General features: G+C 47.4%; 1 protein-coding gene across 1 annotated transcript; it reads left to right on the forward strand.

The window, feature by feature from the left end:
• The first annotated feature begins 739 nt into the window (after window positions 1–739).
• Jaml (junction adhesion molecule like) lies at window positions 740–21,850 on the forward strand. The gene is made up of 8 exons (XM_051156335.1): window positions 740–835; window positions 2,110–2,335; window positions 8,195–8,307; window positions 11,527–11,758; window positions 14,408–14,558; window positions 17,283–17,343; window positions 18,365–18,448; window positions 21,544–21,850. The coding sequence occupies exons 1-8, from the start codon at window positions 755–757 to the stop codon at window positions 21,607–21,609; spliced, it is 1,014 nt and encodes a 337-aa protein (XP_051012292.1). The 5' UTR covers window positions 740–754; the 3' UTR covers window positions 21,610–21,850.
• The last annotated feature ends 439 nt before the right edge of the window (window positions 21,851–22,289 follow it).

The following is a 22,289-nucleotide window of genomic DNA, read 5'->3' on the forward strand; positions in this document are numbered from 1 at the left end:
GTGACATCTTGAAATTCTGTGAGCGGCAGCAAGTGATGGGGCTGAGGGAGGCCATGCCTGGAAATGCCTCTTAAAAGGCCGAGCTGATGGCAATGCTGGAAAGACAAGGCTGGGAGAGGGCAAACACACAGGAAACTCAAAAGAAAAAGCGGTGGCCTGCTCTGGCCCACTTAACTGTAGAAAGACTCAGCCAGCAAGTGCAGAGAGAAGCTTTTGTAAAGGGACTAAATAAAGGGAAAAGAGGAAGAAAACAAAACCTCTAGTGAGCAGACCTTTCAGCTGTGAGCAAGCATTGAGCCCACTTCCTGTTTAACCTTAAGAACACTGTATGCAGAGCTAAGAGAAGTGAGGAAGTGGATGTGTACATCAGGATTCCCTTTCATTAGGGAGGCAGGGAGGAGGAATTACAGAAAAGGGGAAGGGACTAGCGAGGCCAAGGGAGCCAGCAAGCTCTTCCTGCAGTGTGAAGGGTGCAGAACCCTTCAGACTTGAACTGTGTAGAGGGCGCCTCTCCCTTTTCCATGCTGGTTTGAGTGACAGGCAGCTGAGCGCTTAGACTATGCTGGATCATTGATGGAGAGAGTGTGTGTGTGTCGGGCGATGTCTAGAGGTAGACACTGAGTTTTGTTGTTGAAGTCACTTGTCTAAGTAACATGTCATCTTACCTCTGATCCCTGTAGGTTATTCTCAGGGCCTGACGGACTTGACCGTTTCCTCCCCCGAGCTGAGAGTGCATGTGGGTGATTCAGCTTTGATGGGATGTGTTGTCCAGACCGCGGGACAGAAACATGTGGTCAAAGTGGATTGGATACTCTCAAAAGGGGAAAGTGCTAAGGTAAGGAGGAGGCAGCCTGACCGTGTAGGCACGCCTCTGGCTGATGTCGGGATGGGATGGATGTGGGAGACTCAGCCATTGAGCCTTTGACGCAGTGCTGTAGAAGCTTTGGAGGGAGCCGTCATTGGGCCTCCTTTTAGCTTGGCCACTTGCATGTGTGTCGTCAGCAGGGCAGAGTTATCCAACTTGGCCTGAGCTTTTACCCACCTCCCATGCTGTGGAGAAGAAGGTGACTATAATGGTGCCAATGCTTAACTGGTTCAGGGCCCATGGGAATTCTTTCATTTTGCTTTCATTGTCTCCTGCCCTATAGGGCAGGTAAGGTGGATGTGGGAGGCAATTCCTATAGTCTAGACAGAAGAGCTCTGAGCTGGGAGCAAGAATGACGGTACAGGTATCTTTCCATGTGGCGGGATAGATTCTTTGAGCATTCTTCTACTCTGGGGTGGGGGCGGGGGGCACCATACTTTGCTTCTTTGCATTTGCTTGAAGTGTTGCGATCAGCAGCCAGCCAGGCAGGGCCTGTGTTTTCGTGAGCTCTCTGACTGGGAAACTGTCTTCCCTCTCTGCCACAGCGTCCATGGAGGTGTGCGGCTGTCAGGATCGCCTGTGAAATATGGCCCAAGTAGTTTGCTGCTAGCAACGACATAGCAATATTTGCAAATCAGCGTCTCTCTGCTATCCCTGCAATGCTGCTTCCCTCAGATTATATTTCTATTTGCTGTTACGAAAGACGAAAGATGCAGAGCTAAGGTGGAAGCTGACTAAACAATTCCCCAGGGCTCCGCCTCCCAGCCTCCTGCCATTCCTGCAGATGATTCCTTCTTTTGTGTGATGGTATTGCTGGCTGGAGGAGGCCATAGTTGAGGGGAGTGGCAACCAGCCTGTGGGGAACACCAGCCCACAATACTAGAGGAATTAGGTCATATGTTTGAATGGTATTTTACCTGCCCCCGTCATAAGACGGGAAATAAAAAGTTCTAATCCCCAGAGCGATCATCCGAGAAAGTGTTGCATTTTTCCTTATGTTGTAAGAAATGAAAATGTGGATACCATGTTTCCTTTGTCTGTATAGAAAATTAGTCATGGAAGCCTTGTACAAGCTAGACAGCTACCTGCTACATTGTCATTATTAATATCCTTATTAGCTGAGTACTTTTTGGTCAGTATCATGGTGATAGCTTAGATGTCCCCACATAGTGGTCTTTTCGATTCGATCCAGACTCCTGGGTTTTGTTCCTCTCTTGACTTTCTCCGATGTCTGCTCCTCTCAGGATGAGTACGTGCTGTACTATTACTCCAACCTTAGCGTGCCTACGGGGCGCTTCCAGAATCGTTCGCGTTTGGTGGGGGACGTCTTGCAAAATGATGGTTCTCTCCTGCTCCAAAATGTTCAAGAGGCTGACCAGGGAAACTACACCTGTGAAATCCGCCTCAAAAGTGAGAGCTTGGTGTATAAAAAGTCCGTGGTGCTGTACGTGCTGCCAGAGGAGCCGAAAGGTATGTGGACACTTACTCAAAGCGGGGCCAGAGGGCAGGCGGTTGCTGTGGAAGAGGGAAGGGGCCTTTAGGCTAAGTACCCACCTTAGGGTGAGTCCTCAGTACGAGCACACCCTCTCTTCACAGAACCCCTGGGAAGCTTGCACTGTCCTTTTCATCTTGCAGAGGAGGTAACCCAGGCTTGATGAGGCTTAGTCCTATGCCTAAGGATACCTATTTATAAATGACACAACTGATGCTTGAGCCATGTTTCTTTTTCTGTACCTGACAGTTCCTTTCAGTTGGGCACACTGATGCCACATCCATGTTTTGTAAGTGCCTATGCCAGAAGTTCTGGAGCTTAAGGAAGGGAATGGCTTTCTCTCACTTCTTTACTTCTCATTGTCCTGTCTATAAATGGAGGGAATGACGTCAGCAGATGGGTAGCTTTTGTTTGACATACTAGGGGTTTAATCCTTGGGTCTCAGTCATGCTAGGTGAAAACACTCTCACAGGAGCTATAGCCTAACCCTTGCTTAGTGGTTTTAAGAACTTCTGGGGCATCTCTGGCAGAGTGTGAGGACAGGACAGGGGTTGGCAGGAGACCCACACTCACAGAGGACTCCTACTTTCTACTCACAACCCACGAAAACCAAAGTCGTCTTTCTTGTCACTCTTCATTTAATGGTGATGTCAGGGCAGGCTTTGTTTAAAGTAGCATTCTGCTGCTTCCAAATAGTCTGCAAACGACAGTTTGAACGGAGGTGACTAGAATCTTGTCAGGACAGACATTAAAAAGGTTTTCCTTCTGTCTGACCAAGCTGAAAGGATCCCAGGCAAGACTGTAACCCAAAGAGGCATTATACTCCAAAGAAATCTCCAGAAGTCTCATAGGCAACAGTTGGTCTTTAAAACAAAGGGGGAGGGTCAGCCAGCTGCTGGAAGGAAAGTTCCCCCAGAGATGGAGGGCAGTCCTTACTTAGAGACGGTGACATTCTTTTTTCTTCTTTAAAACATTTTTTTTGAGGATTTATTTTATTTATATGAGTGCTTTTTTTTGGGGGGGGGCCTGGTCCCTGAGGAAGTAGTGAACCCTATGTGGGTCCTTCAAAAGGACAAGTGCTCTTAACCGCCAAGCCCACTCTCCAGCCTGGAAATGGTGACATTCTAGGCTGCATTGACTGAGCTGAAAATGGTAGCACATGAAGCTACCCACTCCATGGTGTTCTGAACTCTTTTGTTGTGTGAACAGTTTTCACACCTTTTTTTTTTCCTAATAGACTAATGATATCCAAGTCAATCACACCCAGGGCATCTAAAATTAGTTTGTGTATCCATATTAATATTTCCAAGGGCCGGGCGTGGTGGCGCATGCCTTTAATCTCAGCACACGGGAGGCAGAGGCAGGCAGATCTCTGTGAGTTCAAGGCCAGCCTGGTCTACAAAGTGAGTCCAGGACAGTCAAGGCTACATAGAGAAACCCTGTCTTGAAAAATCCAAAAAAACAAAAACAAAACAAACAAAAACCAAAAACCAAAAAACCAACCAAACAAACAAAAAAACCATTTCCAAATAAAATATGTAATTAGAAAGTATCAGAGCAGGGTATGATAGTATACATCTTTAATCCCAGCACTTGGGGAGGCAGAGGCAGGTGGATTTCTGTGAATTCAAGGCCAGCATGGTCTACAAATTTGAGTCCAGGACAGCCAGGACTACACAGAGAAACCCTATCTCAAAAAACAAGCAAACAAAAAACAAAACCAACCAACCATCTACCAAACAACCAAAAACTCAGAAGCCCATAAAAACTATCTATCTCATTCTTAGCCAAGTGTGGTGTTCTGTGCCTGTGATCACAGCGCTTGGGAGGTTGAAGTATTCAGGAGTTCAAGTTCATTCTCGCCTGCATAGAAAGTTTGAGGCCAACCTGTCTCACAAAACATTAAGGCAATAGTATACGTTCTTTTTTTTTTTTTTTTTTTGAGACAGGGTTTCTCTGTGTAGCCTTGGCTGTCCTGGACTCACTTTATGGACCAGGCTGGGCTCGAACTCACAGCGATCCACCTGCCTCTGCCTCCCAAGTGCTGGGATTAAAGACGTGTGCCACCACTGCCCGCCATATACATGCATTCTTTATGAGTGTGGGGTAGTGAGAACTAACACAGAGCTCCCAAGCTGGACATTGTACAGAGAGTGAGAGACTTTGGAGTACTCAGAATGGGATGCCATTATCAAAGCCCTCTTCTCAAGGCTCAGGAAACCCTGTGGAAGAGGAGACAGACTGGTCAGAGGGGATGCATGGCACCAAGGAAATGGTCTCTTCCAGACACAACAGAACTGACCCTCATATGAACTCTGAGACTGTGCCAGCATGCACAGGCTCTACACAGCCTTTCAGAGTCCCAGACTCAGAGGGAAAGTGGACATGGGCTCCCACCGGTAACCAAGAAGCCGTTTCAATTGGTATCCACTGGCAGAGCATAAATCAGTTTTCTTCAGTGGAGTCTTACTGGATACAGTCCTCAGGGCAGGTCCTGTGCCTAGTAGATCAATGTGAGCACACACACACACACACACACACACACACACACACACACACACCTCAATGGTATTTTTGTAGACCTTTTGTCTCATTTTTCTTTGAGTATTTTTGTTGTCAATCTTTTGCTTGTTTATTTTGATTTTCCCTTTTGTGGTTTTGTGGGGTTTGTTTTTGTGTGTGTTGTATTTATTATTTTTGTTTTGTCTTGTCTGTGTTTTTTTTTAAGGGAAGGAGAGAAAAAAGAACATAAAGTGGGGGTGCACAGAAGGGTGAGGGAGATCTGAGAGGAACTGGGGGAGATGGAGAACATGATCAAAGCTTACTGCATGAGAAACAATTTTTCCAATTAAAAAGGGTGTGGGATAGAGGCTGGAGAGACGGTTCAGTCTTTGAGAGCACATACTGGTCTTTCAGAGGCCTGGGTTCTCAGCTTACAATGGCCTATAACTCTAGTTCCAGGGGAATTCAACTCCTCTGGCCTATTTGGGCACCTGCACTCACATGCACATACCACCCCCACTACACATACTCATAATTAAAAATTAATAAAAATGGATCTTTAATAAGCATGGCATAGAGGCCTCAGGGTCCCTTGCCTGAGAGTAAAGGGCTGTAATCTAGGGCCTATCCTGTCCCCTGCTGGCTTTAGTTCTTAGCTACTGAACACCTCACAAGCCCCCAGCACCTTCCCTGTCTCTCTCCTGATGCTATTGACACCCTTGCAGTTGCGTCGTCCTGCTTGTCTGTCTCTGACAAGCCTTTGGCATAGTGCTTGGTGGAGTGTAGGTAATCAATACACATTTGTGTAATGGATGTAATCCTTAAACTAGTGTCCCTCGTGTGAATCCAGTTTGTGAGAATAGACTCATAGTGGGTGGCCTCTGGCACCTCTCATCATTTTCCTACCTCTTTCCCCCCTCCACCTTAAATCCAAAGCTTTGGTCCTCCAGGAAAAGGGAGGAAGTCTGATGTTTGCTTTCCCCCCCCCCCCCCCCGCCCAAGATTCTTCTTGTGTGTCCCTTTTCTATCTTCATTCTCCGGGGTGACACCTACACATGCTCTCCTCAAATTGCAGCCCACGAGATGGCCACCCTTTCTGCCTTAGGGACATAAAGAAGGAGCAATAGGAGCCAACGCTGAGAGCCAAAGAAGCCAGGGGGTCCAGCTAGAAGCACATTAGGATGTTCAGGTGTTTCCTCAATTGCAGCTGAGGGAACCCATATTTCTTCCCCCTTCAGCCAGAACAGGAACAGATAGAGCTAAGCCCTAACAGTTTGGCTTGCCAGGTGCCCCGGGGCCCGCTTGTTTATAGAGGTTGTCTCTGTCCGTCTGGACACTCCCTGTACAGTCGGCTGTGATTTTTCTTTGCTGCGTGTACGCTCCAGTTTTTAACCCTGTGATTCCACTACTTCATTGCCCTTTCCATAATTCCTAAGCATTTTAGGTGGCAACACTAGTTTCCAGTCCTTTTGCTCTAGCTCTTGCTGACGTGACGCGGGAAAGTACGGCACACCAGAAAGCTCGCAGTTTGTTTGCACTTGGACTCGGGTTTGAGTTCTGACTTTTCCTTTTCCTGTTCACATGACGGTGGGCCCCATTCACTGTTCTTCCCTGGAAAACGGAGTACAATATAGTAGGAACCTAAAAACACTGTAACTTCTTCAGCTGGGGATACAGTTCTGTGGCCGAGCATGTCCTTAGCATGTATGAGGTACTGCATGGGCTCAGGTCATAGGGACTGGACACACGTGTTACGATGACTAATTGCTACACAGCCTATATGGTGTCTGGCACATGAACAGTGCATTAAAAGGACTCAAAACGTTCAGTTGTTACTGATTTACAAGCCAGTGTTCAGTTCTTAATGTGCTGATATAATTGAGAGGGAGTCTCCTTCCCTCCTGATGCCCTTGGAGTGGGTTTTCACTGCCTGCAGAGTTCTTGCTACTGAGCTTAAGTCCATATTATTTTCTTTTGCTTTTGCTTTCTTCCCACTGTGTAGCTCTCTTGCTGGGCAGGAAGCTCATGTTCTCCCAGGGAGGGAACTTGGATGAAAAGCCTACTTATGCACTGCATCTGTTCCCTCAGGACCTTTGCTTAACATTCTTTCGAAAGAACTCTGTCTACTTGAGACTCAGGCCTGTGTCCCCTTGTGCGCCATCCTGCCTTTGCTTTCGTAAATGACTTCATGGTTGCTTTGTGTAAGGCAGCGTGGAAAAGTTTGCAATATTCTACTTGCTTTCTTTTCAGGGACCTCTTAGAACGGCTTATTCCAAGAGAATATGGCGGGGTCAGTTGGTTGTACCGTCAGAAGGAAGCTCCTATGAGTTGGAGGGCTGGGAGAGCTGGAAGTGGAGGCTGGGGTTGGATGTAGAGGTGGAATTCTGGAGAGGGCAGGATCGAAATGGAGAGAGAGAAGCCAAGGGAGATCTGGCTACTTCCTTGGCCTAATTTGCAAGGAGTCCCATGACCTGTGTGGAAGCCAGAAGTCAGTCTCAGGCAAGACCCAAATACCCTTGTAAAATGAGAACAGGAATTTGAAGAAAGTTACCCATGATTCATCTGTCTTCCTAGTTAGAAGAACGAGAAAGTGAAATATGGGAATATGAGTTTTCTGACTTTCCACTTCTTATTTGTGCTGTGCTGATGTCCAGGAGCAGAAAGTGAGGGCTTTTCCTGTACTTACTGTGGACTTCAAATATGAGAGGGATTCAGGAAAGGGGGAAAGATAAAGGAGTTAAAGGCAAGCAGCAAGAGTTGACTGCAGTGTTCAAACAACAGACACCTCAGACTTGGTGTCTGAGGGGAGTGAGCACATTCTCGCATGCTGGGACTCCATGTTGCTTTGAGCAGAGGCTCTTAGAGATTCCATTCTCATCATTGGTTGTGACAGTGACATTTTTCTGTTGAGAATCTTTGTCTAGACTTTATTATTTATTTAGTGTGTGTGTGTGTGTGTGTGTGTGTGTGTGTGTGTGTGTGTGTGTGTGTGTACGCGCTATATATACAAGGGCACAGTTGTATTTGCCCACTTCCATCTCTCTCCACGATTTTACCTTGAGATGGGATCTGTCACAGAACTAGAAGCGCCAGTGTTCTGGCTAGGATGGCTGGCCAGTGGCTTCTCAGGTCCACCTGGCTCTGTTCCTGAATGCTGGGTTTCCAAGGCGATGTGCTACCACGCCTGGCTAGGGATCCGAACTCAGGTTCTTTGGCTTGAAGAGAAAGCATTCTTACCCAGTGAGTCATCTCCTCAGCCCCCAGACCTTATTGTCTAGAAAGTCTATCCGATTAGACTGTAAGCCTGACTCAACTTACCATTTTTTTTTTCCCAGAGCTCACAGTCCACGTAGGTGATTCAACTCAGATGGGATGTTTTTTCCAGAGCACAGGAGAGAAACGGGTGACCAAAGTAAACTGGATGTTTTCTTCAGGAGAACACGCCAAGGTAAGGAGGAGGAAGCCTCTCTGTACTAGAAACCCCTGGCTGAGACAGAGCAGAGCAAGGAGAATCGGTTATCAGGTACCACGTGGTGGGGTAGCATTGCAAAAGCCTGGGCCTTGGAGTTTGTCAGCTCTGGCTTCCTGCTTTAGCCACTTGGCTGGGCAACTTTGGCTTCTTGGTAGGAAATACAGTTTGAAGAGAGGGAGAAGTGAGGGAAGAGAATAAGGAAGGGAGGAGGAAGAAGGAGAGGGGAGAGAGGAGGAATATGAGGAGGGGAGGTGGTGGGGGTGCAGGAGGGAAAGGAAGGGGAGGAGTGGGGAGAGGGGTAGTTGCTTAAGTTTCCAAGACTCTGACCTACAGCTGGACATGGAAAGCATTTGTACATGGTGTGGCCACTGCGTTTGAGACACCTTTTTAGCAGGAAGCCTATCAGGCAGCATTGTGTACGGGGGACACAGGTATTTCAAGGACTCTACAGACTCAGCACACAGCGGCCCTGAGTCTAATAACTATAGCCCCTTAGGGTGGGAAGGGCTGGGTTCTCAGGATCTGGAGCCACAGTTCCCCCAGTGCCCTAGCCCCAGGACATTAGCGCTCTACAAAACTTGTTCCTGATTTTAGAGAAGTTATGTTCCTACTCCACACAACAGGGCCTCAGGCAAAGCCTAGGATTGGCCCAGACCTAGCACTGAGTCCATCTCTCCAGCCCCTGTTGTCACACACTTATTGTCGTCCATGATTCACAATAGAGGGAAGAGCTGGGGCCAAGTCTCTTCATTTGTATTTCCATCCATAACTCATTGCCTTAACTCAAAGGGCCTCCCTCCCTCCTCCTCCCTCCTCCTCCTCCCTCCCTCCTCCTTCTCCCTCCCTCCTCTTCCTTTTTCTTTCTTTCTTTCCTCCTCCTCCTTCTCTTTAAAAAAAAAAAAAAAAGAAGAAGGGGTGGTGGGGCTGGAGAGATGGCTCAGAGGTTAAGAGCACTGTCTGCTCTTCCAAAGGTCCTGAGTTCAATTCCCAGCAACCACATGGTGGCTCATAACCATCTATAATGAAATCTGGTGCCCTCTTCTGGTGTGAAGATATACATGCAGACAGAACACTATATATATATATATATATATATATATATATATATATATATACATATATATATATATGTAATAAATAAATCTTTTTTAAGAAAAGAAAAAGGGTGGGGGTGGAGGTGGGGTGGGGGTGGAGGTGTAGTAGCTCATTGGCAGAACACTCGTTTTGTCTGTTTAAGGCCCTGGTTTCAGCCCTTACCGCTCTCTCTACCACAACCATCATCACTAAATATCCATATGCCTTTGTATAACATTTCCACATCCATTTATTTAAAGACCCTGTTCTGTAACAGTAAAGATGCAGGGGTATTCACAGTGAACCAACAATGAGGTGACTATCAACAAATAATAAAGAGCTATGAAGGGCCATCAAGGGGAGTTCTGTGGTTGTTATATTCTATGAAGACAGTCAAGGAAGCCTCATGAAGGTGACATTTAGATAGTGTTCTGAAGAAAGAAAGGAGAGACAACCGGAGGGTTTTAGTTACAGGTATATCAAGAACAGTAGCCCTGAGAGCAGCATTCAGGAAGTACCTGGGTCTCTGTGTAACTAAATTTAGTGAAGGAATTGAAAATAGCTGTGAGAGAGGGAATAGAGGCTGGGGAAGTTTTGTGGGTTTTTTGTTTTTGTTTTTGTTTTTGTTTTTCGAGACAGGGCTTCTCTGTGTATCCTTGGTAGTCCCAGACTCATTTTGTAGACCAGGCTGGCCTTGAACTCACAGTGATCTGCCTGCCTCTGCCTCCTGCGCCACCATGTCCCACCCCTGGCTGAGGCTGAAGAAGATTATATAAGGCCCATAGGAGGAATGCGGGGTCGGGGGAAGGTTTAGAGCAAAGGAGCCAGGAGGCTGGATATTAGTTTTTTTTTTTTTTTTAATATTTTATTTAATTTAAATGTATGTGTGTTGGTGTGAGGTGTCAGAGAGTTACAGACAGTGGTGAGCTGCTGTGTGGGTCCTTTTGGAAGAGCAGTCAGTGCTCTTAACCACTGAGCCATCTCTCCAGTTCCTGGATATTAGGTTTTAAAAGGCTCACCTGCTGAGGATGGACTGTGGGGAAGGGTGAGCAGGGAGACAGATGAGAAAGCCCTTGCTGGAGAGATGCCCCTGACAGAGATGAGGTGTGGCGTGGGTCTGGCAAGACAGCGGTGAGATCTGAGACAGGGCCGCTGGGCTGGGGATGTGTTTTGAAGGCAGAGGGCACAGAATTCTCCCAGGGAGTTAGGTACAAGTTGCTCAAGAAAGAGGAAGTAAAGATGATTCTGGGTTGTTTAGCCTGAGCATCTGGAAGAAGACATTGTCATTACCAAAATGGGATGGACCGGAAGGAACTGGTTTGGGGCAACAGTTTATCTTAGACATGCTTTAGATGCCTGTTGGAAGAAGTGCCAGACAATAAAGTATACTTTTGCCTTTTTCTTTTTTTCTGGAAAAGAGGTGAGAGTGAAATAATTTTACTTCATAGTCTCATTTGCTCTGCCTCTCTCTATCTCTGTCTGTCTCTCTGTCTCTGTCTGTCTGTCTCTGTCTGTCTCTCTGTCTGTCTGTCTGTCTCTGTCTCTCTGTCTCTCTCTGTCTCTGTGTCTCTGTCTCTCTGTTTCTGTCTCTGTCTCTCTCTGTCTCTCTGTCTCTGTCTCTCTCTCTGTGTCTCTGTCTCTGTCTCTGTCTCTCTCTCTCTCTCTCTCTCTCTCTCTCTCTCTCTCTCTCTCTCTCTCTCTCTCTCTCTCTCTCTCTCTCTCTCATCTTTAGCTCTTGTGTTGGGGGATTGAACTCTGGGATTTACGCATACTAGGCAAGCACTCTGCTGCAGAATTATAACCCTGGCCCTCTTTTCACTCCTTATTTTGAGTCAGAGTCTGGTTAAATTACTCACCTGAACTTTCTATCCTTCTGCCTCAGCCTCCTGAGTAGCTAGGATTCCCAGGCCAGAGCCTCTTCTGATGAAACACTTGTTTGTGGTTTGGTGTCGTGCTCGCCAGTACGCATGTGTTTGTGCGCATGCGTATAAGCATGACTTTGCGTTATCTAACACTCTTCCTGCCCTCCCATGGCAGGGCCTCGGCAGCTCTGAGATCCACCCCTTCGTATACACACACCTACCGTCCTCCCAGCCCCATGCTGCTGACCTTTCCTTGTAGGAGGAGATCGTCTTGCGCTATGACGTCAACATGTATAAAGGGTACTTCTGGAACCAGGGCCGCTTCCACGACCGTGTAAACCTGATGGGCGACCTCTCCCACAATGATGGCTCGATCATGCTTCAAACAGTGAAGGATTCTGACCAAGGCGTCTACACCTGCAGCATCTACCTGGGGAAGCTGGAGTCCAGGAAAACCATTGTGCTGCGCGTGGCCCAGGGCAAGTCTCAATGTATCTAATATTTGGGTGAAAGGGCTGAAGGGCCATGTCTGGAGTGAATCAGGGAGGCTCCAGGCATGTTCAGTGGGAAGGAGGTGTTGCTCCTAGGGGCTGGCCTTGACTTGTGCAACCCTAAGAGGGATGCTTCCATCAACCTGGCTCACCAGATGCCTAGGCTCACCTTACTCTGGTTCTGCATTGTGGGAGGCCTGGGAAAGGGAGATAACATCAGTGAGTGCCAAGTCTTGGCCAAACCTTACTGCTGTAAAGACATGGGAGCCTGGAGTGGAGTAGAGTGAGATCCCAAATCATGTTTGCTTGGCTTTGAGGGAGGTTCGCACATTCAATAACCCTAAGCCATAAGAGACAGCAAGCTCTGGGTAGGGGTTTAAAGTTTACTCCCTGTATTGTCCTTGGCTGGTGCCTTAGTTTGAGCAGGACCCCTGGGCCAATGGTCAGAACATTCTCCACAGTTGAGTGGAGAGTGTGATACGACTTTCTCACGTACTCTGGTGCCTCACATTTGACCATGTCCCCTGGAGGGGGAGACCTGGTGGCACTCAGAGGAAGGACAGCAGGTTACCGAGAAGAGACTTGATACCCTATGAGCATATACAGGGGGAGGTAATCCCCCTCAGGAACAGTCATAGGGGAGGAGAATAAGGGGAAAAGGGGAGGGAGGGAAGAATGGGAGGACACAAGGGATGGGATAACCATTGAGATGTAACAAGAATAAATTAATAATAAAAAATTAAAAAAAAAAAAAAGAGACAGCAAGCAACAGAGAGAAATCAGAAAAGTTCCAGAATGAGAAACAGAGGGGCTTCTAATGAGAGGTTTTGTGTTCTGGCAAACAGTGTGCACCAGAGAGAAAAAAAGACGTAGTCTGAGGTAGGTTGTGCAAGGTTAAAGTTAAGTTATACTTCAGTTAGCAGTCAGGATGTGGGCTGTGGACTTTGCCTGGGGTCTCTAACCAGGGCCTGAAGGAGCTAGCTGTAGTCTGCCAGCTGGGTCTGAGAAGGTGATTAGAAAAGGAAATGCCTCTGGGCTTCAGGCCCCCAGGCACCTTCTTGTCAGCACCAAATGGTCCCAGCTGAAAAGGGAAGCAGGGCAGGTGGGTTTCTTCAAGAATTTCTTCATGCCTATGTGGGTTGCATTCTCACAAGCCTCCCACTCCACAGAGAAACCACACCAAGGCGAGGAGTGGGGGCTCGCCTCCTTCTGAGGCCGCCCCACCCACAGGCATGTCACACCTGCCCCCCCATTCTTGCCTCCACACACCATCCCGAGGCAGATGAGTCCCCTCCTGCCCTGGGTGCTCTGGCATCCCCCACCTCCTTCTGAGGCCGCCCCCACCCACCTGTCGGGGCCATTTCCATGGTTGATTTTGAGGCTACCTTTCTTCCAGGCCTTCACCAACCTTAGTCCTTTGTGTCTTCTCCTCTGTTTGACCTTCTGCCTCTAACCAATCTCTGTTGTCATTCTCAGCCAGGGCCATCATCTAAGTCACAAGGCAGAGCATTTCATTGCTCTGTTTGTAGATACAACTCCAACTGACTTCTCTGTGACCTGTAGCAAAAAGAAAACAAAAACAAGCAAACAAACAACCACCAAACTCCTTGCTGAGGTGATGAAGCGCCTTCTTGACTTGGACCCCATTGCTTCTCTAGCCTAAGTTCCTATCACAGCTTTAGCTTTAGCCTTTGAACCCCACCTGTTGAGCTGTTTTCACTTCCTCAAAACCCCCTTTCAGGCTACCTACGCATGGCATTTTCTCAGCCTTTCTCCATATTATCAACAGCCCAACAAACCGAAAGTTTCTTTTAAAGCTCACATTAAAATTTAACACTTGCAGCCGGGTGTGGTGGCACACGCCTTTAATCCCAGTACTTGGGAGGCAGAGGCAAGTGGATCACTGTGAGTTCGAAGCCTGGTCTACAAAGCGAGTCCAGGACAGCCAAGGCTACACAGAGAAACCCTGTCTCAAAAAACAAAACAAAACAACAACAACAACAACAACAAAAATAATTTAACACTTGCTAGCAAAGGTCTCTTTCTGTGCTCTGCACAGAACCAAGGTCCCCTTTCCCTGTGCCGTTCTGTCCCCTCCACAGACATCTGTTGTCGTGCATGTGAGTTTCTGTTTCATGTTTGTCTTCCTCATTGGAGGCCGAAACTGGGCATCAATTGTCTTTGTAGGCATCCTCCATGCCTAGAGCTCTGGTACCAAAGAATTTCAGTTATGTCTTTAGAGTGAATAGATGAGTCGAGTGAAGGGCACCGTCGTGGGAGAAGTACTCTGAAGCCTTATAGCTTTGTGACATTGTGACCACACAGCTGGACATTATAGCATATGCTCCTTGTAAAACAATCATTTGCCCATAAAAATGTCACTGGCTTCAAAAATGCCTGTTATTTCTAGTCATTTGGCAAGCCAAATTTTAACATAGAATTAGTGGTGTAAAAGGCCGCTGTTTCTCCTGCCAACTTTAACCTCCGCTTTAGGGCGAAGCAAATGGGCGGTTCCGGTTAGTTCTTCCTCTAGTGGAAATGGTGTCCCAGTGTCCTGAGCTGGCTGACGCCGATTAGCACAGGGCTGCTGGGGCTCTCTGTTCTTTTCTCAAATACTAAGACTCTCGCCATGTTTTCTCCTTTTCCAAGTGTCATTTTCAAAGACTCCTCCACCTGAAGGGAGTCGGCTCGTGATTCTGGATGGCAATCAGGTGGTGGTGATTGTGGGGATTGTCAGTGCCACCCTCCTGCTGCTTCCTGTTTTGATCTTGATTGTGAAGAGAACCAAGTGCAACAAGAGGTACATGACCATCCCCACCCCCTCGGTTGGGAGGCCGAGGTGCGCCCCGCCTCTCAAGTGGGAGAGTAGTCACATCACCCTAATTGAGTCTCATCTCATTTGATCCAAAGTGGAAGAGAGTGCCAGTGCCCGTGGTGTTATGTTGGTTGTTGCACTGGATGGCACTGTAGGTGGCTCTGCCCGCTTTGCTCACCTCCCTTCAGAAAGGCTTGAACATTACTATAACATACTCGGTCTCCTTGTGTTATGCAAAGATTATCAACTCCCTCACAAATGGAGGCTTAAGCAGAACACAGTTCAGAGATAGACCCCACTCAAGGGTTGTAACAGTACCCGTGACTGCTTAGGAGAAGTTATTAGTTGGGGAGGAGAGTGAGGCGGGAAAGCCCTGCGTAGTCCAAGCTGGCTTTGAACTCATGATCCTCCTGCCTTAATCTTTCATTTGCTGGCATTGCCTGGTTCAAAATGTCTCAAAAGGCTGAATTTCAACACTGGCTCTCCCAGACTCTTAGAAATACCCAAATGCCAGGATAGAGATGCTAGAATTTCATTCATTCTTGGCAGCTCCGTGCACCTCAGTTTACAGAATATTAATAAAATATGGCTGGGCGATGGTGGCGCACGCCTTTAATCCCAGCACTTGGGAGGCAGAGACAGGCAGATCACTGTGAGTTCAAGGCCAGCCTGGTCTACAAAGTGAGTCTAGGACAGCCAATGCTACACAGAGAAACCCTGTCTCAAAAAAACAAAACAAAACAAAACAAAACAAAACAAAAATAAAGTATGTTGGCTTAAGCTAAGTTCCAGTTGAAATCACAGCAATGGGAAAGATCCCACGAAAACCAAGGAATATTGACTTTTTTTTTTTCTGTGCTGCGGATTGAAACCTGGATTTTGCACATTCTAGCCAAGTTTTCTTCCACCAAGTCACACCACCTTGAGCCTCACAACGCTGATGTCTGAGTGACTTTTTCAAGGGGAATGTAGGTTCTACATAAAGCAATTGTGCCTGCTAAGGAGCACCCCGACTCTCAGAGCTGTCTGATTTGCCTTTGAACTTGTTTGGCCTGTCTAAGGGTCATTGCTCGATGCATGCATTTATGCGTATAAGACCAAGAGCCAAACTGTGTAGTTTCCACTCCCAATTTATGTCCATACTCTGGGCCTCAGTGTTAGGGAAAGCCAGCCTTCTAAAGAAACCCCACTATCCTAAGATTCCCACATAAATACAGTCACTGCCCCTTTGCTGCTAATAAAATTATGGAATCGTTGTGAGTACAGCATCTCTCAGAAAGGCAGTGATGGATGAGTGGGTATTCCATTGAATATACCATTCCGTACAAGCCAGCATGCGGAGGCATGGGATGGCAGCCAAGAAGGCTGTAAGGGAAAATGGACAACATGGTCTCAGGTGTAGAAAGGAACCCATATAGTGTTCATGGCAGGAGCCTGTGCACCGGATATGTTTTGTCTGAGGCTTTACTTAGACTGTCATTGACAAAGGTGCTGAAGGAAATTTCTGATGCATCGTCAGACAATGAAGATAAAGATCCTATCTGGTAGAGGGACCACTTGGAAACCTCAACTTCCAACAGTCTAATTTTGTAGTATCTTATTCATTTAACAGTGCGAATATGCAACTTGACAGCCATATCATAAAAACATTTCATTTGAGACAAATGTGGTTGATTTTTATGCTTATACCCCCCCCCTTTAAAAAATTCTGCCTTAGATAAAAAACAGAATAGGAAAGGTACAAACACATGAGGCACCTGGCCAAGAGCTCAGAGATGAAGGGCCTGATGAAGGAGGGGTCAGAGCGCACAGGCTGGTGGTAGCTCTGTGTAGCTTGGTTGTCGACGACGAAGCCAAGCGTCATGGCTTCTCTCTGTTCGGTCACTTAACATCATACTTCCCCTCCGCTCCTCACTCTTCTCCTCTCCTCTCCTCTCCTTTACTTGTTAAAATGGGGTCTCTTGGGCCAGTGAGATGCCCTGATGCCCTGAGGTCAGTTCCCAGACCCAAATACAAAGTCAGATACCACGGCTTGCATTCCCAATCCCAGCACTCTTGTGGTGAGATAAGATTCAGAGACAGGAGAATCACCTGGAAGCTAGCTGGTCAGTTAGCCTGGAGTGTGCAGAGGTAGCAGAAACAGCAAGAGAGATTCTAGCTCAACCAGGTGGAAAGAGAACAGACTATTTAAAGTTGTCCTCTGATCTGCACACACATGTTGTAGCTTGAACATGTCCCCACACACATGCAACACACATACACAGAGACACACGATGATGATAATAATAATAATAGCAATAATAGTAATAATAATAATTTAAAATAGGGTATCTACATGCTGCTGAGGCTGGTCTTGAACTCCTGGCTTCATGCTTCAGGAGTAGCTGGGATTTCAAGATGCCACTGTGCCCAGCTCTATACTCTATCTCCCGCTCTGGGACAGCCATTGTTAGAGTGAAAACAGAAAAGGTGAAGTCATGTTTCAGCCTAAACTGTCCCCAGAACAGCTTTCCATTTTCCACCAGAAGAGCTGCTCCATGCATATTCAGTTCCTCCCAAGAGGATAAAGTGACGTAAGGGCCCTAGTGATGCAGGTGTCCCACTGGATGCAAAAGTCCCATTAAGTGTACGGTTCTTTCTAGGTACACTTGAATCAGTGTGCCTTGTGAGGTTCAGAAGTTGATTCCACGTACTTCTCATGCCTTACAGCTCAGCGCATTTGATAGCTTCCGTGAAGAACCTGGAGAACAAAGAGGAGACTAATCTTGAGGTGAGAGAACAACCCACCCTCCAAGGCAACACAGAGGGGCACACACTCCAGCAGGAAACCTGGGGGAGGCAGAGGAAGGAGGCCGTCACTTGGGAGCTGTGCCTTACTCCTTCGTCTCGGCTCTCAGCCCACAGGCCATGGGTCTGCACAGCAGTGACCCAGGAAGCCTTGGAGCTTCTGAGGGCTGGGCTGTGCCAGGGTAGCCTGGGCCAGGTCAGCCCTGGGCAGCAGCAGATCCTGGTAGGTGCAGGAAAGATCCTGAATTTAAGAGCAGAAAGCTCTGCTACCTTCACAAACTGGGGACATAATAACTAAGAGTAGGTGTTCAGGAACCTTTAGAGGAGACCAAGGACTTCCCCTCCATAGAGGTTTGAAGTGGGATTATAAATAGGAGTGAGAGGTCGGTTAATCTCCCTGACCTCCTATATCCCGTCCCCTCCTTCCCCAGTCTTTCTCTCCTTCCCTTCTTTTAACTTTTAGACACTTCTCTTTGATTGGTTGGCTTCCTGAGTTTTGGGTTGCTTTTGTCCCAGGAGTTGGATTTTTCTTCAACCTGATTCGATCCTTAGGAGCCTGAGAATGTATGTGTCTTTTTCTTAAGAGTGAGAGGCTGGGGGGAATCTCAGCCCTCAGACCTCACAGCTCTGAGAGGTTCAGGGAGGGCTGTTCTTGCCATGTCAACCCTCCGAGAGATGCTGATGATAGCTAGCTGGTAATTTATATCAGCTTGCCGTGACTAATCAGAAGGAAGTGACCACAGCCAACAAGTTCTTCCGCAGGATGAGGGTCCCCCTACTGCCAGGTCAGTGCTTAGAGATCCAAAGATGTTTGGCTTTTGAAGCTGTTGCCCTTTCCTGGTGAGTTAGTTCAGAAGCCTGAACTATCATTTTTGGGAACAGTTCTGAGGCGCTCTGTGACCCTCTGAACTTGGTGGCTTCGGAGGCTGGTGCCCTGTGAACAGGAGTAGCTGGTCTCCTTCCTGGGGTGACACTTAAGAACTTTTGTATTCTCCCCCACCCAGAAACATGTCTACTCCTCAATTGCTACATGGGAGGCAGAAGAGAAAGAACCAAGTGGAGAGCCAGAGGGTACCTACATGATCATGGTGAGGACTGTTCTGGGCCCTAGCTGGGCCAGGTTTCTGGAGGAGGAGGGGGCTGTTGGGGAGCACACCCTCGGCTCTGGGACGCAGGTGTGGTGAGGCCACCTGAAGAGGTTGCTTGTGAGGACAGGCTTTTATTGTTGTTGCTTGTTTGTCTGTCTGGTTTTTCCAAGCAGTAGGAAACGGAGAGACTAAACCCTGCTTCAGACTAAAGTCACCAATAGAGAGCACTAGCCGAGTAGGTAGGGAGGAGCCTGCCCCTCAGCACAGCTCTGGCTAAACTAGCTGTAATAGAGTATATTTATTAGATTATCAGACAAGGCTTGCAGGAGAGTGAAAGGTAAGATTAGGGGGCTAGGGATGTGGTTCAGGTAATAGAGTAATTGTCTCCCAGGCACGACGCCCTGGGCTTGATCCTCAGCACTGTGGAAGTTGCCTGCGGCAGTGCACACGTATAATCCCAGCACTAAGGAGGTGGAGGCACAGGGAGGAGGAGTTCTGGATCATCCTCAGCTGCATACCCAGTTTATGGCCAGCCTGGCAGCTGCCAATGTGAGACCCTGTCTTGAAACACAGTGGGGAGGAGGGCTAGGGGAATGACTCGGGAAAGTGCTTGCTGCACAACACGAGGAGCTGAATTAGAATCTTCAGAGCCCATCAAAAGCTGTTAGCATGCCCACCTGTATTCCTGGTGTTCTTATGGAAAGAACAGCTGCATATCCAGTATAAGTGACAGCAAACAAGAAAGAGACCCTGTCTCAAGCAAGGTGGAAGGCGAGGACTGACACACTTGCACACACATCGTAAACACACAGATATCCTAAAAGGTAAGAGTAGGGTCCCCTTCGGGCCATTGGCTGTATTTATTTTTTCTGAACTTTGTTATTACTTTCTCACACTCTAACTGCCATGCAGGCTGCAGGCTGCATTTCAGAAGATAGGATGGAGTCTGAGTCTTACTCAGGGAGGAAAAGCACCCAGAAAGACTCCCCTCTGTGCAGACTGTAGGGGTTGGGACAAAGGAATTGGCTCACAGTGGTGCCATGCTGTCTTGTAGACTAATTACTGGCCCCCAACCCCGTGATGGAGCTGTGTTCTGTTGAGTTCAGGAAGTCAGGCCTCCCGAGCATGTGGAACGATGGGCTGTGTTTGCTCCTGTCATACTGCACAGAAGACACATGACTCCCAGCTGATGGCAATGGAGAAAGTCCTGCCTAGGCATTGTGAGATTAGAGGGCTGGCCCTGTTCCATTAAGTAAAACATTAGCCCTTCTCAAGTCGGGGATGAATAGAGTCATTTTCTTCTTCATCCTTCTTTCATCGTTGCCATGTGATGCTCCAGCCACAGGCCAGGCCTCATCCTGGCTATTAGAGACCTGCTGGCATGACTGTTAATTCTACACAGTTAGTAGAACATCGTGAAGTGGCTGGCAGTGCCCTTCACAGCTACCCATATGCTGTGCAAGGAAAACAGTGCTCCTGTCCCCTTGATGTACTCGACCCCTTGATGCCTCAGGTCTGCTAAAGTATGGGTGAGGTGAGACCCAGGCTATAAACAGAGGCCTTCAGGGCTGGCCACATTGCTTAGAAACACCATGTGCTGGGCTGGCAAACCAGCTTAGTATTTAGACTACATACTATTTGTGCAGACGGCCCAAGTTTGGATGTCGTCAGTCATGTTGAGCAGCTCCTAAGATGCCTCTGGCCTCTGTGGGCACATGCACGCATGTGCGTACCTCTCCTATATGTACTTAATTAAAAAAAAAAAAAAAAAAAAGAAAGAAAGAAAGAAAATCTTAAAAAAAAAAAAAGAAAAAAGAAAAGAAAAAGACAAGAAATACATGTCAGGGATGGTGGTGCACAACTTTAAACCCAACTCTGGGGAGGCAGAGGCAGGGGGGCGGGGATCTTTGAGCTTGAGGCCAGTCTGGTCTATAGCATGAGCTCTAGAACAGCCAGGGCTACACAGAGAAAGCCCATCTCAAAACAAACAAACAAGCAAATAAATGAAACACTATGTGTGCCAAAATAAATAAGCCTGTGTGGGGAGGGAGCTGGCAGATGGCTAAGCAGTTAGGAGTTCTTGCTCTGCCATCATGAGGACCTGAGTTCAGATCCTAGCACCATGTAGGCGGGAATCCTACAAAACCTGTATCTCCAGCTCCAAGGGACAACCCAATATCTTTTTCTAGTTCACACACACACACACACACACACACACACACACACACACACCACCTGTGGTCAAACCCTGGGCTATAGGCTCTTGTTTGAGACCTTAGCAGAGGTGTTCTTTAGTTTAAAAAAAAAAAAAAAATGACAATGAGGAGCCTGTCATTTTATTGCTGTTGACTTGATTAAATTGCTTTTATGTAGTCTGTATCTTCGTTTCCAGAATCCATGGTTTCAGCCAATCACAGATTGAAAATATTTGGGATATGTCTATAAAGAGCAATGGCAGACTTGTTTCTTGGCGCTTTTTTTCTTTTTCAAGATATCACATGAGAACACATAATTGCACAGCATAGAGACATTTTAAGTATAGAAATACATGCATGTAGGTTATGTACAAACGTCATGTCTTGAACATCTATGGATTTTGATGTCTTCCTGGACCCAGGCTCTACACGTGGTGGTTCGGGTCTCACCAGGCTCTTTGGTGTTGGCTGGCTGGCTCCCAATCCTGCCTGTGGAGCTTAGGAGCTGATACTTAGGGGCAGCTACCTCAGTGTCTGTGAGCTTGTCTTCTCACCTTAGGGCTCAGGGGCATTCTCTGCTATATAGTAAGTCTGAGGCTAGCCTGGGCCACATTAGATGGCCCCATTGCACAAAGGAGAAATGTAATATTTGCCTCGCTGGGGGTGAGGACTAAATGAGGCAATTCATGCAGAATTTAGTATTTACCCAACATATAAGGAAAATTGCAATGAATGGCTGCTACTATTATAGTTTGACTTTTTTTTTTTTTTTTTTTTTTTTTAGTGGTGGGGATTGAACTCAGGGCTTTCCATATGCCAGACAGACATGCCACTGCTGGGGTACATCCCCAGCCCCTAACTACGCACAAAATGTTTCTTTCTTCTTCTCTTCCTCCACAGCACCCAGTTTGTCACTCTTCCTACAAAGCACCCAGTTCGGCACTCTCTTCTGTCCGATCCAAATAATGCAGCTGGGAAAAACGTCAGCTTGGGGAATTCCCAAAGCCGGGCAAACTTTCTGAGAAGAAAGGAGGGGGTACTTCATTGTGGCAATGGCAAAGACTCTATTTTTGGTGGCCCCTGAGCTACCGTGCCAGCTATTTCAGACTTCTGTTTCCCAGCTGGTCTCGGCCTCCGTCAAAGGCCTGAAGATGGAAGGCTTGGAGTCTGGCAGGAAGACTGAACTCCTCCAGATAACCAGGCACTGATGAGAGCATGGACACTATGGACTTCTGCCAGATGTGGTGTGCTGGCTGGGTGGTGTGGGGAGCTGGTTGATTTCGAGTGTGGTCTCAAGCACTCCGTTGGACTAGATCTGAGTTGTGAACAGTGTTTTCTTGTGGATGAGCTACTAAGAGACTCCAAGAGACATAAACCAACAAAAACAATTCTTTTGATGAATTATCCCTAAATAAATGTTGTTTGTGGGAACTATCTTTTTTTTTTTTTTAATGTCCTGGATGAAGGGCAGGTGGGAGAATTTGAAGTCCTGAGAAAGTGTCCCTCTGGGAGAGTCACAAATCACTCAGCATATGGAGACTGGGGACGGTTTAGGGGTAACATGTTGGAAGTGGGATATGAAAACAGCTCTGGGATCTCCTTGTGCTGGGGATCTGCACTGCACTGGTGGCTTCATGCTAGGCCCA

Source organism: Acomys russatus, chromosome 14, assembly GCF_903995435.1.
Source record: "Acomys russatus chromosome 14, mAcoRus1.1, whole genome shotgun sequence".
Lineage (NCBI taxonomy): Eukaryota > Metazoa > Chordata > Mammalia > Rodentia > Muridae > Acomys > Acomys russatus.